Source organism: Sorex araneus, chromosome 11 (assembly GCF_027595985.1).
Source record: "Sorex araneus isolate mSorAra2 chromosome 11, mSorAra2.pri, whole genome shotgun sequence".
Lineage (NCBI taxonomy): Eukaryota > Metazoa > Chordata > Mammalia > Eulipotyphla > Soricidae > Sorex > Sorex araneus.
Window position 1 is genome coordinate 23,133,585 of NC_073312.1, and position 25,532 is coordinate 23,159,116.

At 53.5% G+C, this 25,532-nt stretch overlaps 1 protein-coding gene across 1 annotated transcript; it reads left to right on the forward strand.

The window, feature by feature from the left end:
• The first annotated feature begins 294 nt into the window (after positions 1–294).
• Positions 295–23,733, forward strand: LOC129399364 (calcium homeostasis modulator protein 2-like). The gene is made up of 3 exons (XM_055119183.1): positions 295–414; positions 20,954–21,397; positions 23,320–23,733. The coding sequence occupies exons 1-3, from the start codon at positions 295–297 to the stop codon at positions 23,731–23,733; spliced, it is 978 nt and encodes a 325-aa protein (XP_054975158.1).
• Positions 23,734–25,532: the final 1,799 nt, after the last annotated feature.

Genomic DNA, 25,532 nt, shown 5'->3' on the forward strand with positions numbered 1-25,532 from the left:
TTCTCCGCGAGTCTGGGGGCTGACAGCCCACCGAGGGGTCCCGAGGATGAGGAATGATGGCTGAGTAGGATGCGGGCCACCATCACTGCCCCCAGGCCCTGGGGCTGCTTCCTGGTCCGCCTGACCCCAGGAGCTGGCCCTGGGGTCGGGTTCAGAGCAGACACCTTTCTACCTCCTGCTGTCCCACAGGAGGTGCCCAGCAGCCACCACAGTGACAGTGATGGTCCAGCCTGGCACAGCCGCCAGGCGCCCACCAGCCCACACTTCCTCCTAGTGCAGCCCCTGCCCGACACCATGGCCGCCCTCCTCGCTGAGATCTTCCGCTTCCTGTCGCTCTTCTTCAAGAGCAAGGATGTGATGATCTACAATGGGCTGGTGGCCCTGGGCACCGTGGGCAGCCAGGAGCTCTTCTCCGTGGTGGCCTTCCACTGCCCGTGTGCACCCGCCCGGAACTACCTGTACGTTGTCCTCCTCTGAGGGACGTGCCTGCTGCCCACTGGCTCTGGGCACCCCCGCTGATGGGCTGGCACCAAGCAGGCCGAGTCACACTGGGAGGTAGCACAGGAGGGGACAGTGCATTTTTGGAGCCTGATGCTCTCAGTTCAAAATAACTAACGTAGAATCACAGCCCACATGAATCCTAAGTTTTTTGCCTTAAACATTTTGAAAGGAATTTTACTAATTTGGCTTTCAGACTCATTGGACTACAAGGAACTCATTGAATTTACAACTTTATTTCTGAGCAATTTATTTATTTATTTATTTCTGAGCAACCGTGCATTTGCAGAATTTCCTGCCAAGTGAGGAAAGCTGACAATTGTCTCAAATAGAATGAAATCTTTATGAGCCCACATTTAATGGTTAATGAAGCTGACATGACAATATTCCTCCGCCCCTCTCGGAGAGCCCAGCAAGCTTCCGAGAGTATGGAGCCCGCGTAGCAGAGCCTGGCAAGCTACCCGTGCGTATTGGACATGCCAAAAGCAGTAACAATAAGTCTCTCAATGAGAGCCGTTACTGGTGCCCACTCGAACAAATCGATGAGCAACAGGATGACAGTGACATTAAGTTTCTTAGGCACTCAAATATTTCTTAATGTCGATTCCAAAGTTTTCTTTCATAGTTTGGAGCCAGTAGGGTTTTGCCTTCTTCAGACACCCTCAGGAAGCCAACAGACCTGAGACCAGGGCCACTGGCGCCCATGGCAAAGTCAAGGCCAAGGCCACAACCATCAGTTCCTCACCCCCAACCCTCCCCATCAGTTCCACCACCACCACCCTCACCACCATCACCAACATCACCACTAGTACCAGCACCACCAACCTCACCACCATCACCATCATTCCAGCACCACCACCAACATCCTCACCACCATCGCCATCACCTCCATCCTTACCACCACCACCACCATCCTCACCATCCTCACCGCCACTATAACCATCATCAGCGCCAATAGCACTGTCATCACCACTGTCATTACCATCAGTACCACCACCACAAGCACCATCATATCACCTCCACTATTACTACTTCTGCCACTACTTTTGCTGCTCTTAGTACTACCAGGATCATTGTAAAACTTGTGTCTGGAGGGGGTTCACACAGGTACTGCTCAGAGCTTACTCCTAGCTCAGTGGTCAGCGGCCACTCATGGTAGTGCTCAGAGCACCATATGCAGTTCCGGGGATCAAGGCAGGATCGGCCACATGCAAGACTAGTGCCCTACCCCGTGGACTAACTCTCAGCCCCAGTTTCATACTGTCTTGGTTAACAAGTACAAGTGGAGGAGGGAAACTGGGGACTCTGGCGGAGGGTAGCGGGCACTGGTGAAAAGAGTGGAGCTGGAACAACACATGCCTGAACCCCGTTCATAAATATCCTTGTAACTGTAATTTGCATGATTCAATTTTAAAAAATCACAACTGTTGTTGTTTTCCTTGTGTGTGTGCTTTTCGCTGGCCTGTTCTGCAGTTCGAGGCCACACCTGGCGGTTATCAGGGGTTACTCCTGGCTTTGTGTCCAGGGATCATTCCTGGTGGACCATAAGCAGTGCTGGGAGTCAAACTCAGGTCGAGTGTGTGTGAGACAAGCATCCTCCCCCCTGGACTATCTCTCTGACTCTCATAACCCATTTTTACAAAGACTTAGGGAAACCAAGCCACTCTCCAGGGCCAATAAGTAAGCACCGAGGTCCAGTCCCCTGAAGGTCTGAGTCCAAACCCTGGAGATGCCGTGACACCGGGGTGGGGAGGAGCCTTTCCAACAACCCCTCCCTGAGTATTCTGATGGCTTCCAAAGCCAGCTGACCCCCTGCCTGCGGAGTGCCTAGGGCTTTGACCCAGGGCCCTGTGAACTAGCCAGGGAGTCATCATCGTCATCATCATCATCATCATCATCATCATCATCATCATTATCCCGTTGATCCTCAAATTCCTCAAGGGGTCTCAGTAATGTCTACTTTCGTCCTAGCCCTGAGATTTCAGAAGCTTCTCTTTACTCATCCTTCCCAACGATGCCGAAGCGCATTGGAGACTCTTTCAGGTTCAGGGGAATGAGACCCAGCATTGTTTCTGGTTTAGGCATATGAATACACCATGGGGAGTTTGTGAGGCTCTCCATGCGGGCAGGAAACTCTCAGTAGCTAGTGAGTTACTACCAGAGGGATAACGAGGTTATAAACTTCGCAGCCACATGCTTCCAGGAGCTTGGTTTTAAGTCTGCGGTCCATTGGTGGGATTACACTGCACCGGGGGCAATCCCTGGGTGTGACTGCCTAGCTACTGGAAAATGGGAAATCTGTGCAGAAGAGGCCCAGTCCCAATCTGAGCAGGCTTGGAGGTCTCAGCCTCGGGTCCCACACACCTGGGTTCCTCTGACGGTACCTTCACGCATGAGGTTTGTCCGAATGTGTGGAGAGGGGCCTTGAGCATGGCTGTGGCTAGGCTCTGGAGGTCTTCGGCCATGGGAGCACTGCTTGGGGCGGGGAGGGAAGCTGGAGCCCACCCCCTCTGAGGGGCCCTGGGGAAGATAGCCAGGAGCGCAGGCAAGAGAGTCTCTAGCCAGGGAGTACAGGACAAATTCCAGTAATGGAAACAGAATAGATTCCAAATCAAAGAGACATTCCCCAGCCGCCTCTTTCTCTCATAGGATGGGGGTAAGGGGGAGGGCCCACACCCAGTGTTGCTCAGGGGCTACTCCTGGCTCCAAGCTGGGGAATCACTGCACAGAGCCAGCACCTTGACCCCTGGCTATCTCTGGGCCCTCTCATAGATGTTCTGAGTGACCTTTACTTGTAGGAAAGTCTTTCTACGGATCAATCAAGCCCAGAGACCCGAAGCGTGTGATTAGTGTGTCTACATACAACTGGAAACGTCCTCATGGTCACAAGACAAGGCCAGTAGGGTCAGCCAGCACCTCTCCAGCAAGTAGGGCCCCATCAGCTCCAACACCAGGCGTTTCTCCGTTCCTGCTGGCAGTGATGGCTGGCTCCCATCCACCTCTCCCCAGAGGAGTCCCAGAGGCTCCTGTTTGTTCCGCCCTTCACCCACAGGCGCCTGGCAGGGAGGGTGGGAGCTCTCCCAGGGAGGGAGCCTGTGGACAGTTCTCTCTCAGAAGCTTGAGGGGCACTGTCCCCCCCAGCCTTCTCCTCCCCCTTTCCTGCATTTCTCGAAAACACGACTAGAGGGCGTGAGCACTCCACGTGACTCTGCCACTCCCAGGCATCCTAGGAAGGGTGGCGGGCGGCCTGGCAGTCAGTCAAAGGCCCTAACATCAATACCAGTCTTTTGCTCTTTCGAAATATCAAAGAGCTTCCTAGGTAGGAGAGAGATCTTTCTAGCCGCCCTGAGCGGCGAGCGACTTCACTGTCAAGAAAACCTTGAGAGAATGGGGCTAGAGAGACCGTGCAGAGGGTAGGGCGCTTGTGACCAGCATCCCATAGGGTCCCCGAGCACCACCAGGAGTAATTCCTGAGTGCAGAGCCAGGAGTAACCCCTGAGCATTGCCTGCGTGGCTCGAAAAGAAAGGAGGAGAGGAGAGGAGAGGAGAGGAGAGGAGAGGAGAGGAGAGGAGAGGAGAGGAGAGGAGAGGAGAGGAGAGGAGAGGAGAGGAGAGGAGAGGAGAGGAGAGGAGAGGAGAGGAGAGGAGAGGAGAGGAGAGGAGAGGAGAGGAGAGGAGAGGAGAGGAGAGGAGAGGAGAGGAGAGGAGAGGAGAGGGGAGGGGAGGGGAGGGGAGGGGAGGGGAGGGGAGGGGAGGGGAGGGTTGGGAGGGGAGAGGAGGGAGAGGAGGGGAGGGGAGAAGAGGGGAGAGGAGGAAAGAAGGGGAGGGGAGGAAGGTAAAAAGAAAAAAACGTTAAGAGAGAAGAAATAAACCCCTCTTCCACCCCTGAGATATTCCTTTCTGTGTCGTTTGCGTGACTGGAGCCACTTTTCTACACTGCACCTGAGACAGGACCTGTGACAAGGTCAGGGTCCTCTCTCCCACCCCAGCCCCCTGCTCCCGCCCTCGTTGGCCAGACCCTCCAAGAGAAGGATCATACTCCCCTTCACAAACTCACTCCGGGGACAGAGAAGACCCCCCAAACTCAGTCTCACGGGGTGTACTCAGAGCACTGCATTTCACGCGAGCGACACCCTCAGCACAGCACAGGGGCGCAGGGCAGCCTTGTCGCTACAAGGCCACTAAGGCAGTCAGTCCCCAGCATGGCCCGCACACACTCAAACGGGCCTCAGAGCTGGACACCCCCTCAGTCGGCATCTCCCTCACACTCCTAACGCCTCTGGCCCCAGAGACATGCCCATATTTCTGCTGCTAAGTGTGACCTCTGAGGGCATAGACTGGGGTCCATTATCTCCATCAAAATACAGAACAGGGCATGCTCAGATGGGGTGATACATAGGACCCAAAAGCTGGGTGGACATATAGGTGGGGTGGGTGGATGGGTGTGTGACGGTTGGTTTGATGGGTGGGTAGATGGAGGGATGGACGAGTGGGTGGATAGATGGATGGATGGGCAGGAGTGCAGGAAAGACAAAACTCAGGCTTTCAGCTGAGCCGCTAATAAAAAACGACTAACAAGAGTAAAACCAAGCAAGACAAACGTAAAGCTAGTAATGAAACTAAAAGCAAAGGCTTAAAATGCTGGCCTCTGTAGTGTCTTCAACAAAGAGTGGCACCTTTAGAGGAAAAACGGGACAAACGAGAGCAGCTCTGGGTTTTGAAAGGCAGAAACTGCACAGAGGTAAACGCATTAGAAAACTAGCGGGGTGGTTTCTCTCTTGCTTGCAGAGTAGTGGGTGTTTAGGGTCACACCGTGCAGTGCGCCGGGGCCATTCCTCGCTCTGTGCTCAGGAGCAACCCTGGGTGGTGCTCAGGGGACAAGAGGTGGTGCTAAAGATCAGGCTCAAGTTAGCCACACGCAAGGCAGCACCCCTGAGCGTCACTCCTGCCCCATGAGCTGCTGCTTCACTAAGAATCTCCGGGAGAATTTACAACCTGACTCGAGGTGAAAGGGGAAAGGTAGAACTGTTTCAGTGTTTGCTGCTTCTAACCATGTTTGAAATACTTTGCCTGGATTTGGGTTCTGATTTTCGTTTGGGGACCCCACCTAGAGGTGTTCAGGGGCTCTTTACAGCTCAGTGTGGGGGTCACTCCCAGTGTGCCTGCTGGGCATGCCGGGGTCCGACCCAGGCTCCCACTGCAAGGCATTTGTTCCAGCCCCTCGGCCTTGTGGGCCCCGAGGCACACTGGGGGGGTGCCTCAGCCACCGCGCCGCCCCTCCCGGCTGCCCCTGACCCCCGCTGGCCCCAACACACACAAGTGTAGAGACCCCAGCACCTGAAGCCATGTGAAAGGAGCTCTGAGCTGGCTAGCGGGGGGTACCTCTGGGCCCATTAGCCCCCCCAGAGCTGAGATCCCCACTTTCTCTACTGGGGGCATGCCAAGGCCGGCCCGCTGCCCCGCAAGAGCTGACACCCCAGTCACGTTTCTGGGCGTGATCTCGTTTACACTAAGGCGCTGCCCTCTGGGCTGTGTGGGTTCAGCTCCTCCCAGCAACTGCTGGGAGAGCAAGTCCTGGGCTGGGGCCGAGTGGGGCCTCCCCCTGAAACCCTGGTGCTCTGTTTCTGGGGGACAAACCGAGGAGCAAGAGTCTGAGTAGATCTGCCTTGGGGTCTGGGTCGGCGGGGCCAGTGTTTCATGTCTCATAATTATAGTAAAATTGACACTGGCACACGCGTCCATGATGCTTGTGTGTGGGGGGCGCCAGGCTGAGTCCTTCTGAGTCCTGACGCGTTTCAGCACTGTGGGTTTCTCAGAGATGGGTCCTGGTGAGGGACACTCCCTCCAAACACCCTCAGGGGCGCCTCTCTGGCAGACAGCCTCTGTGGGTGCCGTCCGGGGGGGGGGGGGTTGGCGCCAGCTCCGTGGCTGCCCCGCCTTCGAGCTGAGTCTTCTGATGGGCTCCAGGTTTCGTTTTAAATCTGTTTGGGTTTTGTTTTTTCTGCGCTCGGGCTCAGGCCCTCACGCACACGCAGGACAGGTGCTCTACGGCCCAGCATTTGTGGTTTGATTTGCTTTAGGGGTCACACCTGGTGGCAGTTCTCAGGGCTACCCATGGCACAGTGCTTGGGGTCCCTGTCAGGGTGGTGCCGGGCTGTAATACGGGCTGTCTGCCAACCCCAGCACCATTTTTCAGATGAGAAAACTGAGGCCGCAGGAAGTTGTGTTTCCTGAGGTCTTGGAAGAACTGGAATCGGGGGCTGGAGCAATAGGACAGCGGCTAAGGCAGGAGGCCAACTTGGGTTCATTCCCCTCCCCGGGAGTGACCCCTGAGCACAGAGCCAGGAGTCTGCCTGAACAGCTCTGGGTGTGCTCCCCACCCCCGACAAATAATAAACAATAAGAGCTGGAACAGGAGCTCTGGCTCGGTGCTCACCCCCAGGCTGTTCTGTTCTCGTGCTCATTCTCAGTGCTCTGGTCGGACCCCTGCAGCTCTGCCCCGGCTCTGAGGGAGCCCAGCAAGCTGTGCCCTGGGCTCCTCTGGGAAGTGGAAGGACTGATCCGGGCCCCTTGCTGACCAGTGCACGTGAAGTTCTTGACTTCTGGTCCTGGGCATTTTCTGCTTCCCCCACCCCCTCACCCCCACCCCGAGCCTCCCCACTCCTGGCCCATGTTTCTGGGCTTGGGGCCACACCCAGTGGTGCTCAGGGCTTCCTCTTGGCTCTGTGCTCAGGATTACTCTGGCTAGGTGTCCCGTCCCTCGGAACCGGATAACGGGGTTCACAAGGAGAGGGTTCGAGAGTGATAGGGAGACGGGAGACACACACACACACACACACACACACACACGTGAGCAAAAGCTACTTGATTGTGACTCCACAGCGCTTATGTATGCTTAGGCTTCAATCTACTTTCCTCATGGCCTTAAGGTAAAACTAAAAGTAACTAATGGCACCCGGGGCAACTAGGGGAGATAACAATGGATATCCAGAAGCTGATCTGTCTGTTCCTGTTGGCTAACTATCCTGCTCTTGTAAAATTGTCCCAGTCCTCCGGTTCTTGTAAAATGGCTTTCTCAACCTGTTTGTGCGAATGTTTGACCGCAAGCTACATGCCGAAGGCCCTCACCACATCTCCTCCCTTCCTTTTCCTTAGAGCCAGTGTCGCTCCAATAGGGCATTAACCAGCAAAGGAGAGTAGAGGCCTATCCCCCTGCAGGGTCGCGGTCAGAACCAAGCAAAATTGGAACCCACTTTTGTAGGGGGAAGGTGTTCTTGGGGCCTAACCTCCATGCAGATAGGCGTGCTCTTCGGCAAGGGTTTGGGACCAGTTCCTAATAGTACCAGGTGACTCCCTTGCCCACAGATACCACCATTCTGCACTTTGAAGGTGCCCGGCCCAGAGGACGAGTGCTGGCCCCAAATGCCAGCGGGCGCCAGGTGGCAGGACTTTTCAAGCTTATAGGGCATCTGTCAAGGCACCAGGGTCCTCCACATATCCCCTATCCGCTAGATCTAGCCGATGGTAGTGAGTTTGTATGGGCTTAGCTTGCAGAGTCTAATTGTTTTTTTAACAAAGGTAGTCAGGTGTCTAAAGGCCCATGGCCCAAAGGAAATTAATAGCAGTACTCCATTAAAGGGCCGAGGATGGTGGGTAACAGAGTAGTTATCCAAGGGAAGTGGAGAACCAGGTTTGAAACCAACTTTGTTCCTGCTCTCGCTGTCTTTTTCAACGCTCCAGGCCCTCCTTGGGACCCTGCTTTTGGGGTGCTAGGAAATAAGGGCAAATGAGGCTTAAATCGAGAAAGCAGATGCCCGGGAATGAATAATATTTAAAGCCAATTAAATCCCAAATTACAAAAGCATAATATTAACTGTCTTCCTTTGTCCATACAAAAAGGACATTGCTTTAAAGTAAACTATTCAAAAGACATAAGGGGAGGAGAAAGGCAGTATTTCATTCAGACATATAAAATCATAGATTTCTGGGGAATCTGACCTTACAAGTTAACAGAGTCTGATTAGGGTAAAAGGTGATAGACAGGTTGGGGAAGAGAGCATAGAGAGGAGTTTACAGATAAACACAATGGAATGGAAGTGCCTCAGGAGCACTGTGATAAACCTAAGCTTCCTGTGGCAAGGGGAACAGGACATACTGATGATATCCTACTCCCATCTTCTCCTTTTCTGCTTACAAAATCACAAAAATTTGAAGTAGAAGAACAATTCCAAACACAAAAGTCTCATTAGTTGTAGTAAAACTTCAGTCCATCCGTGAACCCTGACCAGTCCTTGTTGTAAAGTGTTCGATTGTCCTTCACAAGGGGTGATCAGAGTCATTTAGTCACATTTTGAAGAAATGAAGTGTCCCGGATCAAAATTTGAAGAGTTGTTTCTGCAACAGTAGCAGTAGTGGTCACAGCAATGAGTCCCAGGGGAGCAGCTATAGGAGAATGATGAACTACATGAAGCACTGGATCAGGCAGGGAGCACTGGATCAGGAGTATCACAGCTTCTGTCAGGAGTTCTTCAGCAGGGGAATGGAGCCATTCTCTGGTCAGTTTACTGGTAGTCGTATGTGCGACCTAGTTTATGTTTGGAAAAAACACCTTTTTATTTATCTTTTTAAATTTTTAAAATTTTATTGAATCACCATGAGATAATTTCAAATTTCATGTTTGGGTTACAATCTCACAATGATCAAACACCCATCCCTCCACCAGTGCACATTCCCCACCACCAATATTCCAAATATACATCCCCTTTCCCACCGTCCCCCTGCCTCTATGGCAGACAATATTCCCCATACTGTCTCTCTATTTTTGGGCATTATAGCTTGCAGCACAGCACTGAGAGGTCATCATGTTTGGTTCATTATCTACTTTCGGCATGCATCTCCCATCCCAACGGGTTCCTCCAGTCATCATTTTCTTAGTGATCCCTTCTCTATTCCATCTGCCTTCTCCCTCCACTCATGAAGCAGTCTTCCAGCTATGGGGCAATCCCCCTGGCCCTTGTATCTACTGTCCTTGGGTGTCAGCCTCATGTGATGTTATTCTATACACCACACAAATGAGTGCAGTCCTTCTATGTCTGTCCCTCTCTTTCTGACTCGTTTCACTTAGCATGATACTCTCTATGTTTATCCATTTATAAGCAAATTTCATGACTTCATCTCTCCCAACAGCTGCATACTATTCCATTATGTAGATGTACCAAAGTTTCTTTAACCAGTCATCTGTTTTGGGGCACTCGGGTTGTTTCCATATTTTGGCTATTGTGAACAGTGCTGCAATGAATATATAGGTACAGATGTCATTTCTACTGTGCTCTTTTGCATCCTTGGGATATATTCCCAGAAGTTTTATTGCAGGGTCATATGGAAGCTCAATTTCTAGTTTTTGAAGGACTGTCCATATTGTTTTCCAGAAAGGCTGGACCAGTTTGCATTCCCACCAACAGTGAAGGAACGTCCCTTTTTCCCCCACATCCACACCAGCACTGCTTGATTTTGTTCTTTTGAAATGTGTGCCAGTCTCTGTGATGTGAAATGATATCTCATTGTTTATAAAGCTTTTTTTTTTTTTGCTTTTTGGGTCACACCCGGCAATGCACAGGGGTCATTCCTGGCTCATGCACTCAGGAATTAGCCCTGGCAGTGCTCAGGGGACCATATGGGATGCTGGGATTCGAACCCGGGTCGGCCGCGTGCAAGGCAAACGCCTACGTGCTGTGCTATCACTCCAGCCCCATGTTTATAAAGCTTTTTAAAGTTATCAGAGACTTCGACCATCGGTGTTTGGTACATCTCCATGCCTAGCAGTAGAGAAAGTGACAGGGGGAGCTCCAGTACAAACGGATGTCCTAGAGAGAGGAATGAAAAGGTGTTCCTGGGGCTGGAGAGATAGCACAGCGGGTAGGGCGTTTGCCTTGCACACGGCCGACCCGGGTTCAAATCCCAGCATCCCATATGGTGCCCTGAGCACGGCCAGGGGTAATTCCTGAGTGCAGAGCCAGGAGTAACCCCTGTGCATCGCCAGGTGTGACCCAAAAAGAAAAAAAAAAAAAAGGTGTTCCTATTAAATGTCATTTCTTCCTCCTTTGGAGACTGAGGCACCTGTGAATTTCAAGGAGAGGGTAAAAGGAAGGAATTGTTCATCCAAAATATGGGGTCCTGGTGTTTTCCATTCCACAACCTGTAAAAGAAGGGTATGAGGAATGCTCCTAATGTAACCTCATGCTAACGTTAAAGGAGACAGAGGCCTTTGCTGCAGGCCCTCTGATGTTGGCTCCTTCTCGGATTTCCTTGCGGGGTCCTAGGGGAAATTTGGGCGGCTAATACAAACAAATTCCCAGTATCAGGATTAGATGTCACCCAGGTACGATTAAGAAGTAGATGCGGGTTGGATCTTTGTGTTGTCCTCAGGGGATGAGTCAGGATCAGGAGGATCACTGGACGGAGCCACCGGGACCAGGGTCGGCAATTTCTTCGTTAATGTTTTTGGTAGTCTCATGGAGAAGAGAAGAAGAGCAAATCTCGGGAGGTAGTTATGTTATCAAAATGTTTCCCTGGCCTCGGGGGCTGGAGCGATAGCACAGCGGGTAGGGCATTTGCCTTGCACACGGCTGACCCGGGTTCGAATCCCAGCATCCTATATGGTCTCCTGAGCACCACCAGAGGTAATTCCTGAGAAGAGCCAGGAGTAACCCCTGTGCATCGCCGGGTTACAAAAAGTTACTAGCCTCTCAAGAAGCCATCGTGCGGCTCCCTCCTTGATGTCAAAGATGCACACAGAGCCTCGACCCCATATGAGCGTAGGATCGGGGCCGTTCCACTGGGCAGTCAAGGGATCTTTCCACAGGGCTGAGGCGTATTGTTCTTTTGTGGTGGGGTGCCAGAGCCTATCTGCTGAAGATTTCCCGTGAGAGTCCAAATTTAAGAAATTCAGGATAAAAGAGCGTGCATCAGAATGTTACGGGGCGCACCTTGAATAGGGTCGATTTCTCCCCCTTTTAGTCGATGAAGAGTAGTTTTGAGGGTGAGATGGGCTCTTTCAACAGTATCTTGTCCTTGAGGATTGTACGGAATACCCATGTGATGAGTGATTCCAAAAGAGGAGCAGAACTCCTGAAAGACTTTTCCTGTATAGTCAGGCCCATTATGAGTTTTAATGATTTTAGGTTTCCCCATAACTGCTAGGCAGGAGAGGGTGTGGGCGAGAACATTCTTTCCCGCTTCCCCTGCTTGTAAGGTCCCATGAAGGAACCCACTAAGGGTGTCTCTTGTAACATGCAAATTTTTAATTTGCCGAACTCGGCGATGTGGGTGACATCCATTTGCCATATATCGTTGGGTACCAGTCCCCGGGGATTAGCACCGAGGTGTGGAGTGGGTAGAGTGGTCACACAAGCAGGACAATAGTTTCACTATTTTTCTGGCTTGCTCGAGGTTTAGGAAAAACATTTGCCTCAGAGTATTGGCATTAAGGTGGTGTAATGAGTGAGCCTGTTGGGCCACTTCAACTCCGGTGGAGACAATCAGTCCTGCAAATCTAGTTGCCCAATTGGCCAAGGCATTTCCTTGTGCAAGGGGCCCAGGGAGACCAGAATGAGCCCTGAGGTGTCCTATAAAAAAGGGAGAAACCCTGAATCTGTATAAACAAACTTACAGCCTTGGAGGAATGTTTAAGATAACTTATAGTTTCTAATCAAGGAATAGAGTAGACAACATAAGCACTATCAGGATACAGATTACAGGGAATATTATTACAGTGGGAGAAAACAGCAAGGACTGCGCATAATTCTACAAGCTGAGCTGAATTATGTGCAGTTGAAAAGGTGTATGAAAAGGTGTATGTTCATTTATTACAACCGCAGCTTGTCCAGTGGAAGACCCATCAGTAAAAAGTGTAACAGCCTCGGGAATAGGCAGGGCTGCACAGGCTGAGGGAAAAATGAAGGGAGTAGTTTTAAAAAATTGCAATAATCTGTTAGCAGGATAACGGTTATCTATGACACCAAAAAGGAAGCTCAAGAAATAGGCCACATATCTTCATTTTGAAAAAGCCAATCAAGCTGATTTTTAAAATAAGGTTGAATCAATTTATCAGGATCTCTGCCAAAGTGCTTTTTGCTATAGTCACATCCCTGCATAATTATTTATGCTATTTCAACAAACATAGTAAGGAACCAAAATCTTTTGGGGAGAAGCAGGACCAAGAAACAGGGTTATCTTTCCAAATGCGGTGGCCAATATGATAAGACAAAACGGTTTCTCATAATTGATGGCACAAACTGCTGTGATATAGCCAATTCCGCTTGAGTCAGTGCCAGCCGAGCCTCTGGCATCAATCTCTTGGAGACACAGGGTTAGGATCACCCTTTAGTATACAGAGGTGAAATCAGAGGTTTAAGATCCCCAGTAATAATATGCAAATAAGGTCTAAGCCAATTTATATTTCATAACAATTTTTGAAAATCATTAAGAGTTTTTAAATGTGTGGTTCTTATTTGAGTTTTCTGGACCAGGACCTGGCCCCCTTTTAAGTCAAATCCTAGGAAAGAAAAGGGCTCAGTGGTCTGTTCTTTCTCGGGGGCAATGTGTAGACCTTCCCGTGAGAGGTCCTGTGCCAATTGATGGCAGCATTGAAGGAGGGTGTCTTCATCTTCCCCTCCCAGTAAGATATCATCCATATAACGAATGATATAGATCTGTGGCCAATGCACCTGAATAGGGTCAATAACTTGGGAGACAAATTTCTGGCAGCGGGTCGGGCTATTGGCCATTCCTTGAGGCAGAACTTTCCACTGGTATCTTTACATGGGTCCTCTAAAATTAATTACAGGAACACTAAGAGCAAATCTCTTCCTGTCTGTGGGATGTAAGGGGATAGAGAAAACGCAGTCTTTTCAATCAATAGCAATCTTTTTATAAGCGCTGGGGACAGCTGCCGGGGAAGGCAAGCCATGCTGCAGGGCTCCAAAGATCACCATGGTTCTGTCTACTTCTCTCAAATCTTTTTTTTTTTTTTTTGCTTTTTGGGTCACACCTGGCGATGCACAGGGGTTACTCCTGGCTCTGCACTCAGGAACCACTCCTAGCGGTGCTCAGGGGACCATATGGGATGCTGGGAATCGAATCCGGGTTGGCCGAGTGCAAGGTAAACACCCTACCCGCTGTGCTATTGCTCCAGCCCCTACTTCTCTCAAATCTTGAAGCCACCGCCAATTGCCTGGTTTCTTTTTTATTATAAAAATAGGAGTGTTTCAAGGAGAAGTGGTGGGTTCTATATGGCTGGCGGAGACTTGTTCCTGCACTAACTGGTCTGCCGCTGCCAGTTTATGGCTGGTCAAAGGCCACTGATCAGCCCATACCGGATCATCAGATTTCCAGATCATTTTGTCCACATGGGGTGCAGGAATATCGGTGGCCTTTATTAAAATTTCCCGATCCACTTCTGCCGTTGTTGGGCCTCGGGTCAATAGGATCCGTTATTCCCTGCAATTATCTTCCCAAGCCTACTCCCGGTATGAAGCCTTTTAATATTAAACTGTTTAATATTTGGTGGGTTACGAGGCTACCAGGCCCACAGAGAAATATATCCTTCTGGCTTAGAAGGTCTCTGCCCCATAAATTCACCAGGAGTCTGGGGAGTACATAGGGGCGTGTATTGCCAGACTTCCCAGAGGCATCCCTGCAAGGTAGGAAGGAGGCACTAATAGAGGGATTATAATAGGGAGATTGCCCAACGCCCCTAAGATGAGGAAGGGAGGCTATTGAAGGCCAGCTTGAGGGCCAATCCTCCTGTCTGATAATAGTGACATCAGCACCCGTATCTAAGATGCCATCAAAATCCTTACCTCCTTGGTAAGGGTTTAAGAGAGCGACTTTTGGTCCTTGTTGAGTTTCTGAATCCAATAAATGTCTGAGGACCCAAAATTGCTATCGCCTCTGGTGTCTTTTAGGCGGGGGTTGGAAGGGGCCTGAAACGGAAGGAGCAGCAGCTGAGCAACGCGCTGCCCCTGTTCTCTGACTAGGAAAGGGATAGAGGATGCAGTGACTACTTGGATTTGGCCTGTGTAGTCGTTGTCGAGCACACCTGGTATAATTTGCAAACCTTTGCAAAGGCAGCCGCCTCGACCAGTGATTATCCCGTAAGTATCAGGCGGTAGGGGACCACAGGCTGAGATGGCAATAATTGGGGGCCCAGAGGTGTTTGTCAATATATTTTGCGGGCGGCGACACAGAGGTCCAGTCCTGCGCTACCCGGGGTGGCTCTGCAGAGGCTAGAGATGGGTTTTGGAGGGAGGCTTGTTGAGACACGGTCCCCACTGCCCCAAGGTTCCGTGAAGTGAATGGGGGCCTGGGGCTGGCCCTGCTTCAAGTTTCCCTGCCCCTGTGCTTGGCCAAAGGGTTTCCCTGAATATCTGTTTGTGATCTATATTCAAATGCCCAATGTTCGCTTCTTTTGCATCCCGGGCAGAGGCCAGGCGGGGCCGGTTTAGGTTTTCACTTATTTTCTGGGTAGTTTTTAGTAAAATGTCCTTTCTGTGTGCAACTAAAGCATGTCTTATGGTCTGTAATTCCTGCCTGTTTAAGTGCCACTCCAATAGCTAAGTCCATTCTGTGAGCGTAACCGATGCCTGAACATCGGGAGTATAATCCGCCAGTGTCTTCCCATGTCTGTGAGGTCTCAAGGCTGCCAGGCAGGCAGGGTTAGCATTCTCATAGGCAAGGTGCAGGACAAAATCAGTTTCTCCCTCATTCTGACCAAAAAGCTTTCCTGCCATTGTGGTGAGGCGGCTAACAAATTCAGAATATGGTTTATCGGGGCCCTGTTGCAGGTTGGCTAGGGAAGTAGTCGCAGTTCCCTTCTGGGCTAGCCTGCGCCAGGCCTTAACTCCTGCATTTTGTATCTGGGCAAACAGCCCGGGAGGGAGCATAGGCTTTTTGCTGTTCATTAGTATCAAAAGGCTGATTACCTACCATCATATCTAGGTCCAACCAGCGCCTTCCCCATCGGCAGCTGCATTGCGGTGGGCAGTGTCTCTACAATTCTCATAAAATTCAGATTTCCAAAGAATAAAGTCTCCTCCAGAAAAGACGGCTCTGGCCATTTGATGCCAGTCGTTAGGGGTGAGCCACAGATCTCCCAGGGTCTCAAGGCTGGAGAGAGTAGAAGGGGCTACAGGGCCTTCAGCTCCTTAAGAGTAGTCAAGCCCAAGTGATGACACTCCCTTCGGGCTATCTCATGTCTGTCTTCTCCCTCACCTTCTTGTTTAATTATTTCTTTCACAGGAAAGACCTGCAAAGCGGGAGTACTAGATTGCTTAACACTTGGCTGTTCAGGGAAAGGTCCCACCATGTTCTTTCCCAGTGACTCCCGGGCGGGTTTTGAAGAGTCAGACTTGGGCAGAGCCTGTGACGGCTCTGTGAGCTCGAGATCGAGGGCCCGAAGTTCTGCCACTAAAGAGTTATGCTCCTTTATTAACTGAATCACCTCTCGTAGCACCTTTGTATGTGAGACAAGGGCTTTTTTGGCTTGCTGAAAGTCAGGGAGGGGAGGAAGAAAAGGACCAGGGCGTGGCTCATCGGAGGGGATAGGAGCTGAGGGGGCAGATTCCATGACTCCCTGTGGGTGTGTATGGCCCAACATAGGCTTGGGAAGACGAAAAGGCAGGGAAGTTCTATGGAGGAGGTTGTTGGAAGAAGGGAGGCCGGTCAGGATGACTATAACAGGCGGCCTCCGCCTCCAATCCTGCCTCTTCATCAGAGGGAAGCTGATCAGGAGGAATATGAGATATGGAATGGAATGCTGCTGGTTCCTGACTCAAAGTCTTGGATTTAATTACAGGATTGTGAATGGGCGGCATGGTGATAGAAACAGAGTCTTGGGCATCAGGGGCATTAGAGTGGAGGGACTTAAGTTTAGGACTTGAGTTTATTTGAGGACTTGATTTTATTTGAGGGCATTCTAAGGACCAGGAAGGCCTAGACAAGTTGTTACTGCCCTCTCTATATCAGGGTACCACTCCCTAACACTTAGGATCTCATTAATCAGTGACCAATAATTATAGCTGGTGATGGGAACCTAGTCAGGCCCAAACATCTTATAGAAGTCCTGAAGGGCGTCTCCTACCCTTTACCAACGCCTCTCATTGATGGTGCCCTTTTGAGGGAACCAAGGGCAGACATGGTCAAGAAATGTAAAAACTTGGACCAAGACTTTCTTTTTAACTTTTACTCCTCTAGTTTTTAATGCTGTTTTTAGATCAATTACGAAGTTTTCTCTGACTGATAATCCTTATCCCATGATAGACACAAAAAGGTAAGAGCAAAGAAAGTAAGAGTGAGAAAGAGTCACCAACGTCCAAATACGAGGTGACAAATGAGATGCTTAATAACGAGTACTTATTCGATACACAGTTTTTCTTCTGCGGGGGATACGTGAATTTATCTGGGATTTGCGGCTGTGACCCCCTAATCCTGTCACGGGAGATTTCCAGTGGCAGGCACCCTCGTGGCGTTTAAATGCCCGACCCCGTGCCCTCAAGGAAGATCATAGATTTGGTGACTAGTGAAAACAGCATTCGAAAAGGCACACCACGAGGGTAATGAAGAAAGTTAAAGGCAGTATAACAAAAATGCCAAGGTCTTGTGGTGAAACACAAACGAAAGGAATAGATGTCAAGCACCCCAAAGGCGGTGGAGAAATGAAGATGGAAAAGGAAGGAATTGCCTTACCTTTTCTCTTAGAGCGGTCCTCTGACCACCTAGTCTATTCCAGATCTAGGTTGAAACACACAGGGATAATCACCGCTTACCTTTCCCGAAGTCCTCGCCCACTCCTACAGGGCTGACCTCTATGAACGTGGCCACTCCTCCAGCGGTGCTCTTCACAGGGGTCCCTCGTGCCTCGGCCCACGTTAGGCACCACCTGTCCTGACCTGCAAAACCAGATAACAGGGTTCATGAGGAGAGGGTGCGAGAGTGATAGGGAGACGGGAGACAGACAGACAGACAGACAGACAGACACACACACACACACACACACACACGTGAGCAAAAGCTACTTGATTGTGACTCCACACCGCTTATGTATGTTTAGGCTTCAATCTACTTTCCTCATGGCCTTAAGGTAAAACTAGAAGTAACTAATGGCACCCGGGGCAAAGAGGGGAGATAACAGTAGATATCCAGAAGGCTGATCTGTCTGTTCCTGTTGGCTAACTATCCTGCTCTTGTAAAAGTGTCCCAGTCCTCCGGTTCTTGTAAAATGGCTTTCTCAACCTGTTTATGTGAATGTTTGACCGCAAGCTACATGCCGAAGGCCCTCGCCACAACAAACTAAAACTCCTAGAAGAGAGTATCGCGGAATTTCCTAATGTGACCGCACGACCTCTTATACTCTAACCCACTTATGTACCAAAAGTAGCACACATTTGTTTAGTTTTTAACATCGTTGCTTGTATTCTTTTATATTCAGGCTTCAATGACTCCAGAATGAAATACAACAACCTTCATACACTTTCCTCTCGTGGTGGGAAGGTGCTCAGTGGTGAGATTGGTGTTTGAGTATTATCTGCAATGAACTACTGTGAACTACTTTATGAAAATAAAATATATAAAAATGGTAAAATAAATAAGCAGTGGTTGGAGAGATAGTCCAGCAGGCAGGGCTCTTACCTTACCATGTGGCTGACCTGGGTTTGACACCCTGGACCACATATGCCAGGGGTGATCCCTGAGCCAAAAAAAGGCAAGGAGTCAGCCGGGTGTGGGCAAAAAACCAAAAAGCAACACCCTGCTCCAACTTCTTTCACTGCCGCCCTCAGAGCTCAGGGTCCCACATGCTGAAGTTCCCCTCCCAGCACTCCTGAGATCTGGGCTCTACTTTTCCTTTGGTTACTTTGAGGGGGGAAGAGGCTGCACCAGTGGTGCTCAGGGTTTGCTTCTGGCTTGGTGCTCAGGGGTGGCTCCGGGAGATGCTTGTGGAATCCTGCAGGGTGAGCAGCACTGAGGCCCGGACGCCAGGACTCCTGCAGAACCTGTGCTCCATTTCTTCCAGCCATCACACAGCTCCCAGGCCCCGGGGTGCTGGTTTTTGTTTGTTTTCCCTCCACCCTAGATTTTATTTTGTTTTGTTTTTCTTCTTTGGGCTTTACCAAGCATGGCCCAGGGCTTACCCTGGCTCTGTGTTCGGGGATGACTCCTGGCAGGCTCAGGGGATCATCTGTGGTGCCAGGGATTGAACCCTGGGTCAGCCCCATGCAAGACAAGTGTCCTACCCGCTGTACAGCCCCCTCCACCGACGTCTGAAGCAACACCCGAATTAGCTGACCCGAGTTAGCTGACCTGAGAGTCAGCCCTGCAGGCAGCAGAGTGCCCAATCCCTCCCTCCTTCCCCCCTGCTCCCAGCTCCTCCCGCCCTCTGCCCTGCAGCTTCCCACTGCGGGGCTGACATCCTCTTTCCGGACTAAACCTTTCTGAAGTCAGCAGGCTCCAGCACAGAAGCAAAGCAGGAAGGCGGAGGGCAGCGCCTGCAGCCCCCACCCCAGCGAGCCTCTTGTCGTGGAGCCCAGAGAGGACAAAGCCGCACGCCTGAGCCCTGCAGCTGCTCTGGGTAAGCAAGGCGCCAGCCCTGGGTGTGAGTTTCCCCGGGCAGAGTGGGGCTGGTCCCCACTCCTGTCTCCCAGTCTCCCATCCCTCCTGTCGTTGTTGGCAGAGTCTGGGGTGCCCCTCCCTGGCCCGGCTGTAGTCTCAGAAGGCGGCCGGGTCCCTCCTCAGATCACCCGCCTCTTCATGGCCAGGACTCTGGAGCCCTATTTGGGCACTTTGCACCCAGAGTCTGCGCTCACGGGAACCTTAAAGCCAAGAAGGGCAGAGGCAGAGAGAGGGCTGGCGCCTGCTCCCACGACCCCACAAACTCCCTTCCTGGGGAGCAGGAATGAGCCAGGATCCCTCCAGGTGGGGGTCAGATCTCTCCCCTCGCCTCTCCTCTCCTCTCCCCCGCTCGCCCCGACCCCTAGCTCCTGGCACCCAGAATCCTTGGCCTGGAAGTTTTGGCAGCTAGCAGAAGGGGTGCATGTAGGGGGGGGCCCTGGGGTGATACTGGGCAGATGCCCCACCTGTCTGCTGCCCGCAGCCCTCACGCCAACCCAGCCTCTGCCTGAGGACTGTGGCTTTAACTCACAGAGATGGAGAGAATGATGGGGAGACAGGCCACACCCTGGGCCCGGCTCAGCTGTGTGGGAAGTGAACCTCAGAGAACCCTGTGTCCTGGGGCCCAGACTTCCTGTCGCTGGCATCTAGGGGGCCTAGCTCCAGGGTGTGGTGCTCAGGGCTGCCGAGTCGGGAAGAGGAAATCAGGGGAGAGAAGGTTCTCTAGGGCCTGTGGGTGAGCAGAGAGCAAGGCCAGCAACAAGTGGCAAGATGGAAATTCGCTAGGCCCAGGCCTGAGATCCTGCTCAAGAGTCCTGCCGCGCACCTCCATGTTTGCAGTTTGCAGGGGAGGGCGCTGAACCCAGTCTTCACAGGGAAGAGGCCTGAGCTCTGCCTTGGGCCTCATCCCACACCCCAGGCTCCAGAACTTCCTGGGGGCATTTCCTGCTCTTCACAATGGGGAGCATGACCCCTTCCGCCCTCTCTGACAGTCACTCTAGAGCCCCGGCAGGAGAGAGATGCGGGGGCCATGGCCAGGCCTCTGCACTCCCTCCCTGGCCCTCCCGCCTCCCTGAGAGGACAGGGGCCCAGAGGAGATGCCCGAGTGGGTGGGAGCCGGGAGCCCGCCTGAGGCCCCCAGGAGGGCAATGGTGCCCGGGACTCTCCCCAGCGCCACTCCACAGCACTGGGTCACCTCCCCCCATCGGGGGCGCAGGTCCCCTCCCACATCAGGACACTGGCCCAACAGACCACTGCCCGGACCCAACCCACAGTCCGAAGGGAAGTGAGCGTCCTGTCACTGCTGGCAGGCCACGGGGCCCTCCTCAGCCCCCAGGAAGAAGCTGGTGGAAGCCAGGAGGTCTGAGCATCCGAAGAGGAGGGCCCACAGCTCTGTCCCTGAGAGGCCACCCTGGGCCACTGCCCCTTTTCCGCGAGTCTGGGGGCTGACAGCCCACTGAGGGGTCCCGAGGATGAGGAATGGTGGCTGAGTAGGATGTGGGCCACCATCATTGCCCCCTTATCAGCGTGACCCCAGGAGCTGTCCCTGGGGGTCAGGTTCAGAGCAGATATTCTTCTACCTCCTGCTGTCTTACAGGAGGTGCCCAGCAGCCACCACAGTGACCAGCCCGGCCCTGCTGCAAGGTGCCTGCCAGCCCGCACTTCCTCCTCGTGCAGCCCCTGCCCTGACACCATGGCTAACCCCATCATCCGCTTCCTGTCGCTCTTCTTCAAGAGCAAGGATGTGATGATCTTCAATGGGACGGTGGCCCTGGGCACCGTGGGCAGCCAGGAGCTCTTCTCCGTGGTGGCCTTCCACTGCCCGTGTGCACCCGCCCGGAACTACCTGTACGGGCTGACGGCCATCGGGGTGCCTGCCTTGGTGCTCTTCCTCATCAGCGTCATCCTCAACAACCAAACCCGGGACCTGGTGACCGAGTGCCAGTACCGCAGGGCCAAGAACTGCTCGGCCGCCCCCACCTTCCTGCTCCTGAGCTCCATCGTGGGCCGAGCTGCCTTGGCCCCCGTCACCTGGTCGGTCATCTCCCTGCTGCGCGGGGAGGCCTACGTCTGCGCACTCAGCGAGTTTGTGGACCCTTCCTCGCTCACGGCTGGAAACGAGAGCTTCCCTCTCTCCCATGCCAAGCAGATCCTGGCCAGGTTCCCTTGTGGGGAGACCCCTGCCAATGTGTCGGGCTTCCAGGAGGAGGTGAGCCGCAGGCTCAGGTATGAGTCTCAGGTAAGGCTGTGCTGAGGGATGCTCATCCCTTCCCTGGGAGGGGGTTGGGGGCTCTGTGCCCATGCGGGAACTGATCCTCAGGAAGACTCCAGACTCTGAGTCCACTAATTAGCGGCAACCTTTAAGCAAGATTCTTATTGGGACAAGAATCATTTCAAGTCTCAAATAAGTGAGTTTTGTTCAATTTGCATTGCTGGGGAGTAGGACCCAAGGCTCAGCCATGCAGGAAGGTGTTCTGTTGCTGAGTCATTATCCCTTCTAAGTACTTGCAGCCCAGTCCTCTCCCTTGACCTTCAGTATAATAGTTTTAGTTAGGGGGGGTGGGAGAGAGTAAGAAAGAGGGAGAGACAAACAGTGTCAGGCATTCAGAAGGGAACATGAGTAGTGGGGAGAGAGCTGAGGATGCCCCGAGGTAAAAGAAAGGAACTCACACTCCAATGGGGTGCAGCTGCCCCTGGCGGGGAGGTCCCCCCTTGCTCCCGCAAAGTTCCCCGAACTGCCCTGGCTTGAGGTTTCCCATGCAGATAAGAGTCTGTTGCTAGGGTGTTGTCAAGGGCAGAGGTTGGGGGAGTCTTCTTGCAGCTGACTGCAGCCCTAGTTCCTGCTGGCACCTCTCTCCTGGGCCACCACCTGTGCCAGTGGGTCTCACGGGGCCTGTGTCTGCAGCACAAAGGGGCCCTTTCCCGTGCTCTGGGCTCCTGTAGGGCCGGTGATGGTGCGGCTTTGCAGCAGCTCTCCAGCCTCTCATGCCCGCCCACAGTCTCCCCTGCTCATGGGCCCCGGCTGGGCATTAAGAACCCAGGCTTCCAGCTCTCTCCACCTGCCAACCCACACAGCTGCGGCAGAGACCCTCTGCTTTCTTTCTTTCTTTCTTTCTTTCTTTCTTTCTTTCTTTCTTTCTTTCTTTCTTTCTTTCTTTCTTTCTTTCTTTCTTTCTTTCTTTCTTTCGCTTTTTGGGTCACACCCAGCGATGCTCAGGGGTTACTCCTGACTTTACACTCAGGAATCACTCCTGGCGGTGCTTGGGGGACCATATGGGATGCTGGGGATGGAACCCAGGTCGGCCGCGTGCAAAGCAAATGCTCTACCTGCTGTGCTGTCGCTCTGGCCCCAAGAAATCTGCTTTAGATCCCATCTTGGTCCTGCTGCCTCTGAGAAACTCACGCCTGCTCCCTCCTAACTTCAGCTGTAAGATTCGATCCGAGCAGCAGAGGGATCCCGGAAAGGAAGCAGCCGGGTGGAGGTTGAAGGGGCAGAGAGGAGGCCGGGGAGCGGCAAGGAGGCACTGACCTAGTCTCGGGACATGGCAAACACCAGTTGGGGTTGGGATGGTACAGGCTAAGGCGCAAGCCTAGCGTGCACCCAGACCAATCTGGTTCAACCTGGCACCACATGGTCCCAGAGCACTGCCAGGTAGAGCACTGGAGGCACCTCGAGCATCGATGGATAGGGCCCAGGCATCACCGGGAAGCCTGGCCACCTCCAGCTCCACAGGGTTCGGGCAGCACCACATCCCTCGGACCCTGGTCAAATACTCAGATCTGCACAGGGCCGAATGGAGGGACACCCGCCCCAGGGAGCCTGTGAGACAAGCCTGAGGCGATTTTCCAACAGGGTCGTGAGGGTGAGGAGGACGCAGGCATGGGGGAGCGCCCAGAGGGTCTCGGGAGGTGGCACGGGTCCGAGCCTGGCAGTCTGAGCCAGACTTGGTGGCTGAGATGCAGGAAGCCCTGGGGAGGCAGCAGGAATCTGCAGAGTCGAAGCAAGCGCCTGTGCCCGGGAGAGAGGGCAGAGGGACCGAGTGGCGCTGGGCATGCCAGCTTCTCCTTCAGCCGGGGAGTCCGGGCCAGCCGGCTGGGGTGCGGAGGGTCAGCCCCACCCTGGCCGCTGCAGCCCTCCTCAGCCGCCCTTTCTCTGACCAGCTCTTCGGGTGGCTGCTCATCGGCTCGGTGGCCATCCTGGTGTTCCTGACCAAGTGCCTCAAGCACTACTGCTCGCCGCTCAGCTACCGCCAGGAGGCCTACTGGGCCCGCTACCGCGCCAACGAGGACCAGCTCTTCCAGCACACGGCCGAGGTGCACTCACGCGTGCTGGCGGCCAGCAACGTGCAGCGCTTCTTCGGCTTCGTGGTGCTCAACAAGGAGGACGAGGAGCTGGTGGCCAAGTTCCCCGTCCAGGGCACACAGCCGCGGCCACAGTGGAACGCCATCACCGGCGTCTACCTGTACCGGGAGAACCTGGGCCTCCCCCTCCACAGCCGCCTGCACAAGTGGGCCCAGGGTCTGAGTGGGAAAGGCACGGCCCCCGACATGGAGGTGGCCCTGCTGGCCCCCTGAGGCCCCACCACCCCCTGCACTGCGTCTGGGGGTAAAGTGAGGCGAGAGGCCCAGGGTGTGGCCTCCTCCACCACCAGGAAGTCCCTGGTCACTCCCAGAGCGAGTGTCCCGAAAGCTTGGACCTGGCACCAGGGAATGGAATGTTTTATTCCTGAAGCCCCGGGCTGCTGGCTGGCCTCAGCTGTGACTGACCCGGCCTGAGCAGGGAACCCGCAGGGAACCCCAGTGGGCAGGACCCTAGAGGATTGCGGGGAGCAGGGATGTGTGGACGTGGCAGAGGCCCTGTCCCCTCTCCTGTCCCCTCCCGCAGAGCTGGCAGCCCTGCCCAAGGACAAAACTGGGGCTATACCACGGGCCCACGCCCTGCAGCCCCCAACAGGGAGACTGGCCCCAGGCTGCTCTTCGGGGAGGGTCCCCAGGGGAGACGTGTCCAGCTGTTCTGAAACAACCACACCCTGGCCCTGCTCCCAGGGGCTGCTCCCCGTTTCGCCTTCAGGATGCCCGTCCTGGCCCCACCTTATGGCCCTGACACAAGGGCCCAGGACCACGCTGGGCTGAGGCACCGCCAGGGATGGCCCCTGGCACGACTCAGATCCCAGTCGGGGTTCAGGCCCCAACCTGCGCCTCCGCCCGGGACACAGGCAGCTGCTCCGGGAGCGCGGGGCGGCCTCGGAGAGGGAACAACAACAAACTGACACGTGTGCAAAAAAGACAGAATTCATTCTGACCCCGCCGGGGTCTCCCCGGGGTGCCTCCAGGAAGCCCCCTTAAGTCCGCCGGCCCCCGGCTCAGTCCTCTGGCATGGCGCTCCGGGCCTCCACGTACTCCAGCGCCTTGGCCTTCACGGCCTGCACGGCCGCCTCGGTGCCCTGCTGCTCCTCGTAGTCCAGGTAGCGCTTCAAGAAGAATTTCATGCGCTTGGGGGCCAGGCTCAGGTGAATGACCCGCTCGAAGATGTCCCTGTGGGGAAGGGCGGGCACTGTTGGCCTTGAGGCTCTGGGCACCAGGCCCTCCTGTGGCCACTCCTACTATGTCAGCATTAAAGACGCCCTCGGCGGGACCCATGGCAGGGCAGGAGGAGGCGCTTGCCTCGAGAGCCCTGACTGGCTTGTTCTGCAGTTTGAGGCCACACCTGGCGGTTATCAGGGGTTACTCCTGCCTTTGTGTCCAGGGATCACTCCTGGTGGACCATAAGCAGTGCTGGGAGTCAAACTCAGGTCGAGTGTGTGAGAGACAAGCATCCTCCCCCCTGGACTATCTCTCTGACTCTCATAACCCATTTTTACAAAGACTTAGGGAAACCAAGCCACTCTCCAGGGCCAATAAGTAAGCACCGAGTTCCAGTCCCCTGAAGGTCTGAGTCCAAACCCTGGAGATGCCGTGACCCCGGGGTGGGGAGGAGCCTTTCCAACATCCTCTCCCTGAGTATTCTGATGGCTTCCAAAGCCAGCTGACCCCCTGCCTGAGAACTGCCTGGGCTTTGACCCAGGGCCCCGTGAAGTAGCCAGGGAGTCATCATCATCATCATCATCATCATCATCATCATCATCATCATCATCCCATTGATCATCAAATTCCTCGAGCGGTCTCAGTAATGTCTGCTTTCGTCCTAGCCATGAGATTTTAGAAGCTTCTCCTTACTCGTCCTTCCCAACGATGCCACATTGGAGGCTCTTTCAGGGTCAGGGGAATGAGACCCAGCATTGTTACTGGATTTGGCATATGAATACAACATGGGGAGTGTGCAAGGCTCTCCCATGTGGGCAGGAAACTCTCAGTAGCTAGCGAGGTTCTCCCAG

What these genes read in the sequence shown, in the direction of transcription:
- LOC129399364 (XM_055119183.1), top strand. Translation starts at nt 295, where the DNA reads ATGGCCGCCCTCCTCGCTGAGATCTTCCGCTTCCTGTCGCTCTTCTTC. An exon ending in GCAGCCAGGAGCTCTTCTCC is followed by an intron (nt 415 to 20,953) that starts GTGGTGGCCTTC and finishes GGCAGCCAGGAG; the next exon opens with CTCTTCTCCGTGGTGGCCTT. An exon ending in GGCTCAGGTATGAGTCTCAG is followed by an intron (nt 21,398 to 23,319) that starts GTAAGGCTGTGC and finishes TTCTCTGACCAG; the next exon opens with CTCTTCGGGTGGCTGCTCAT.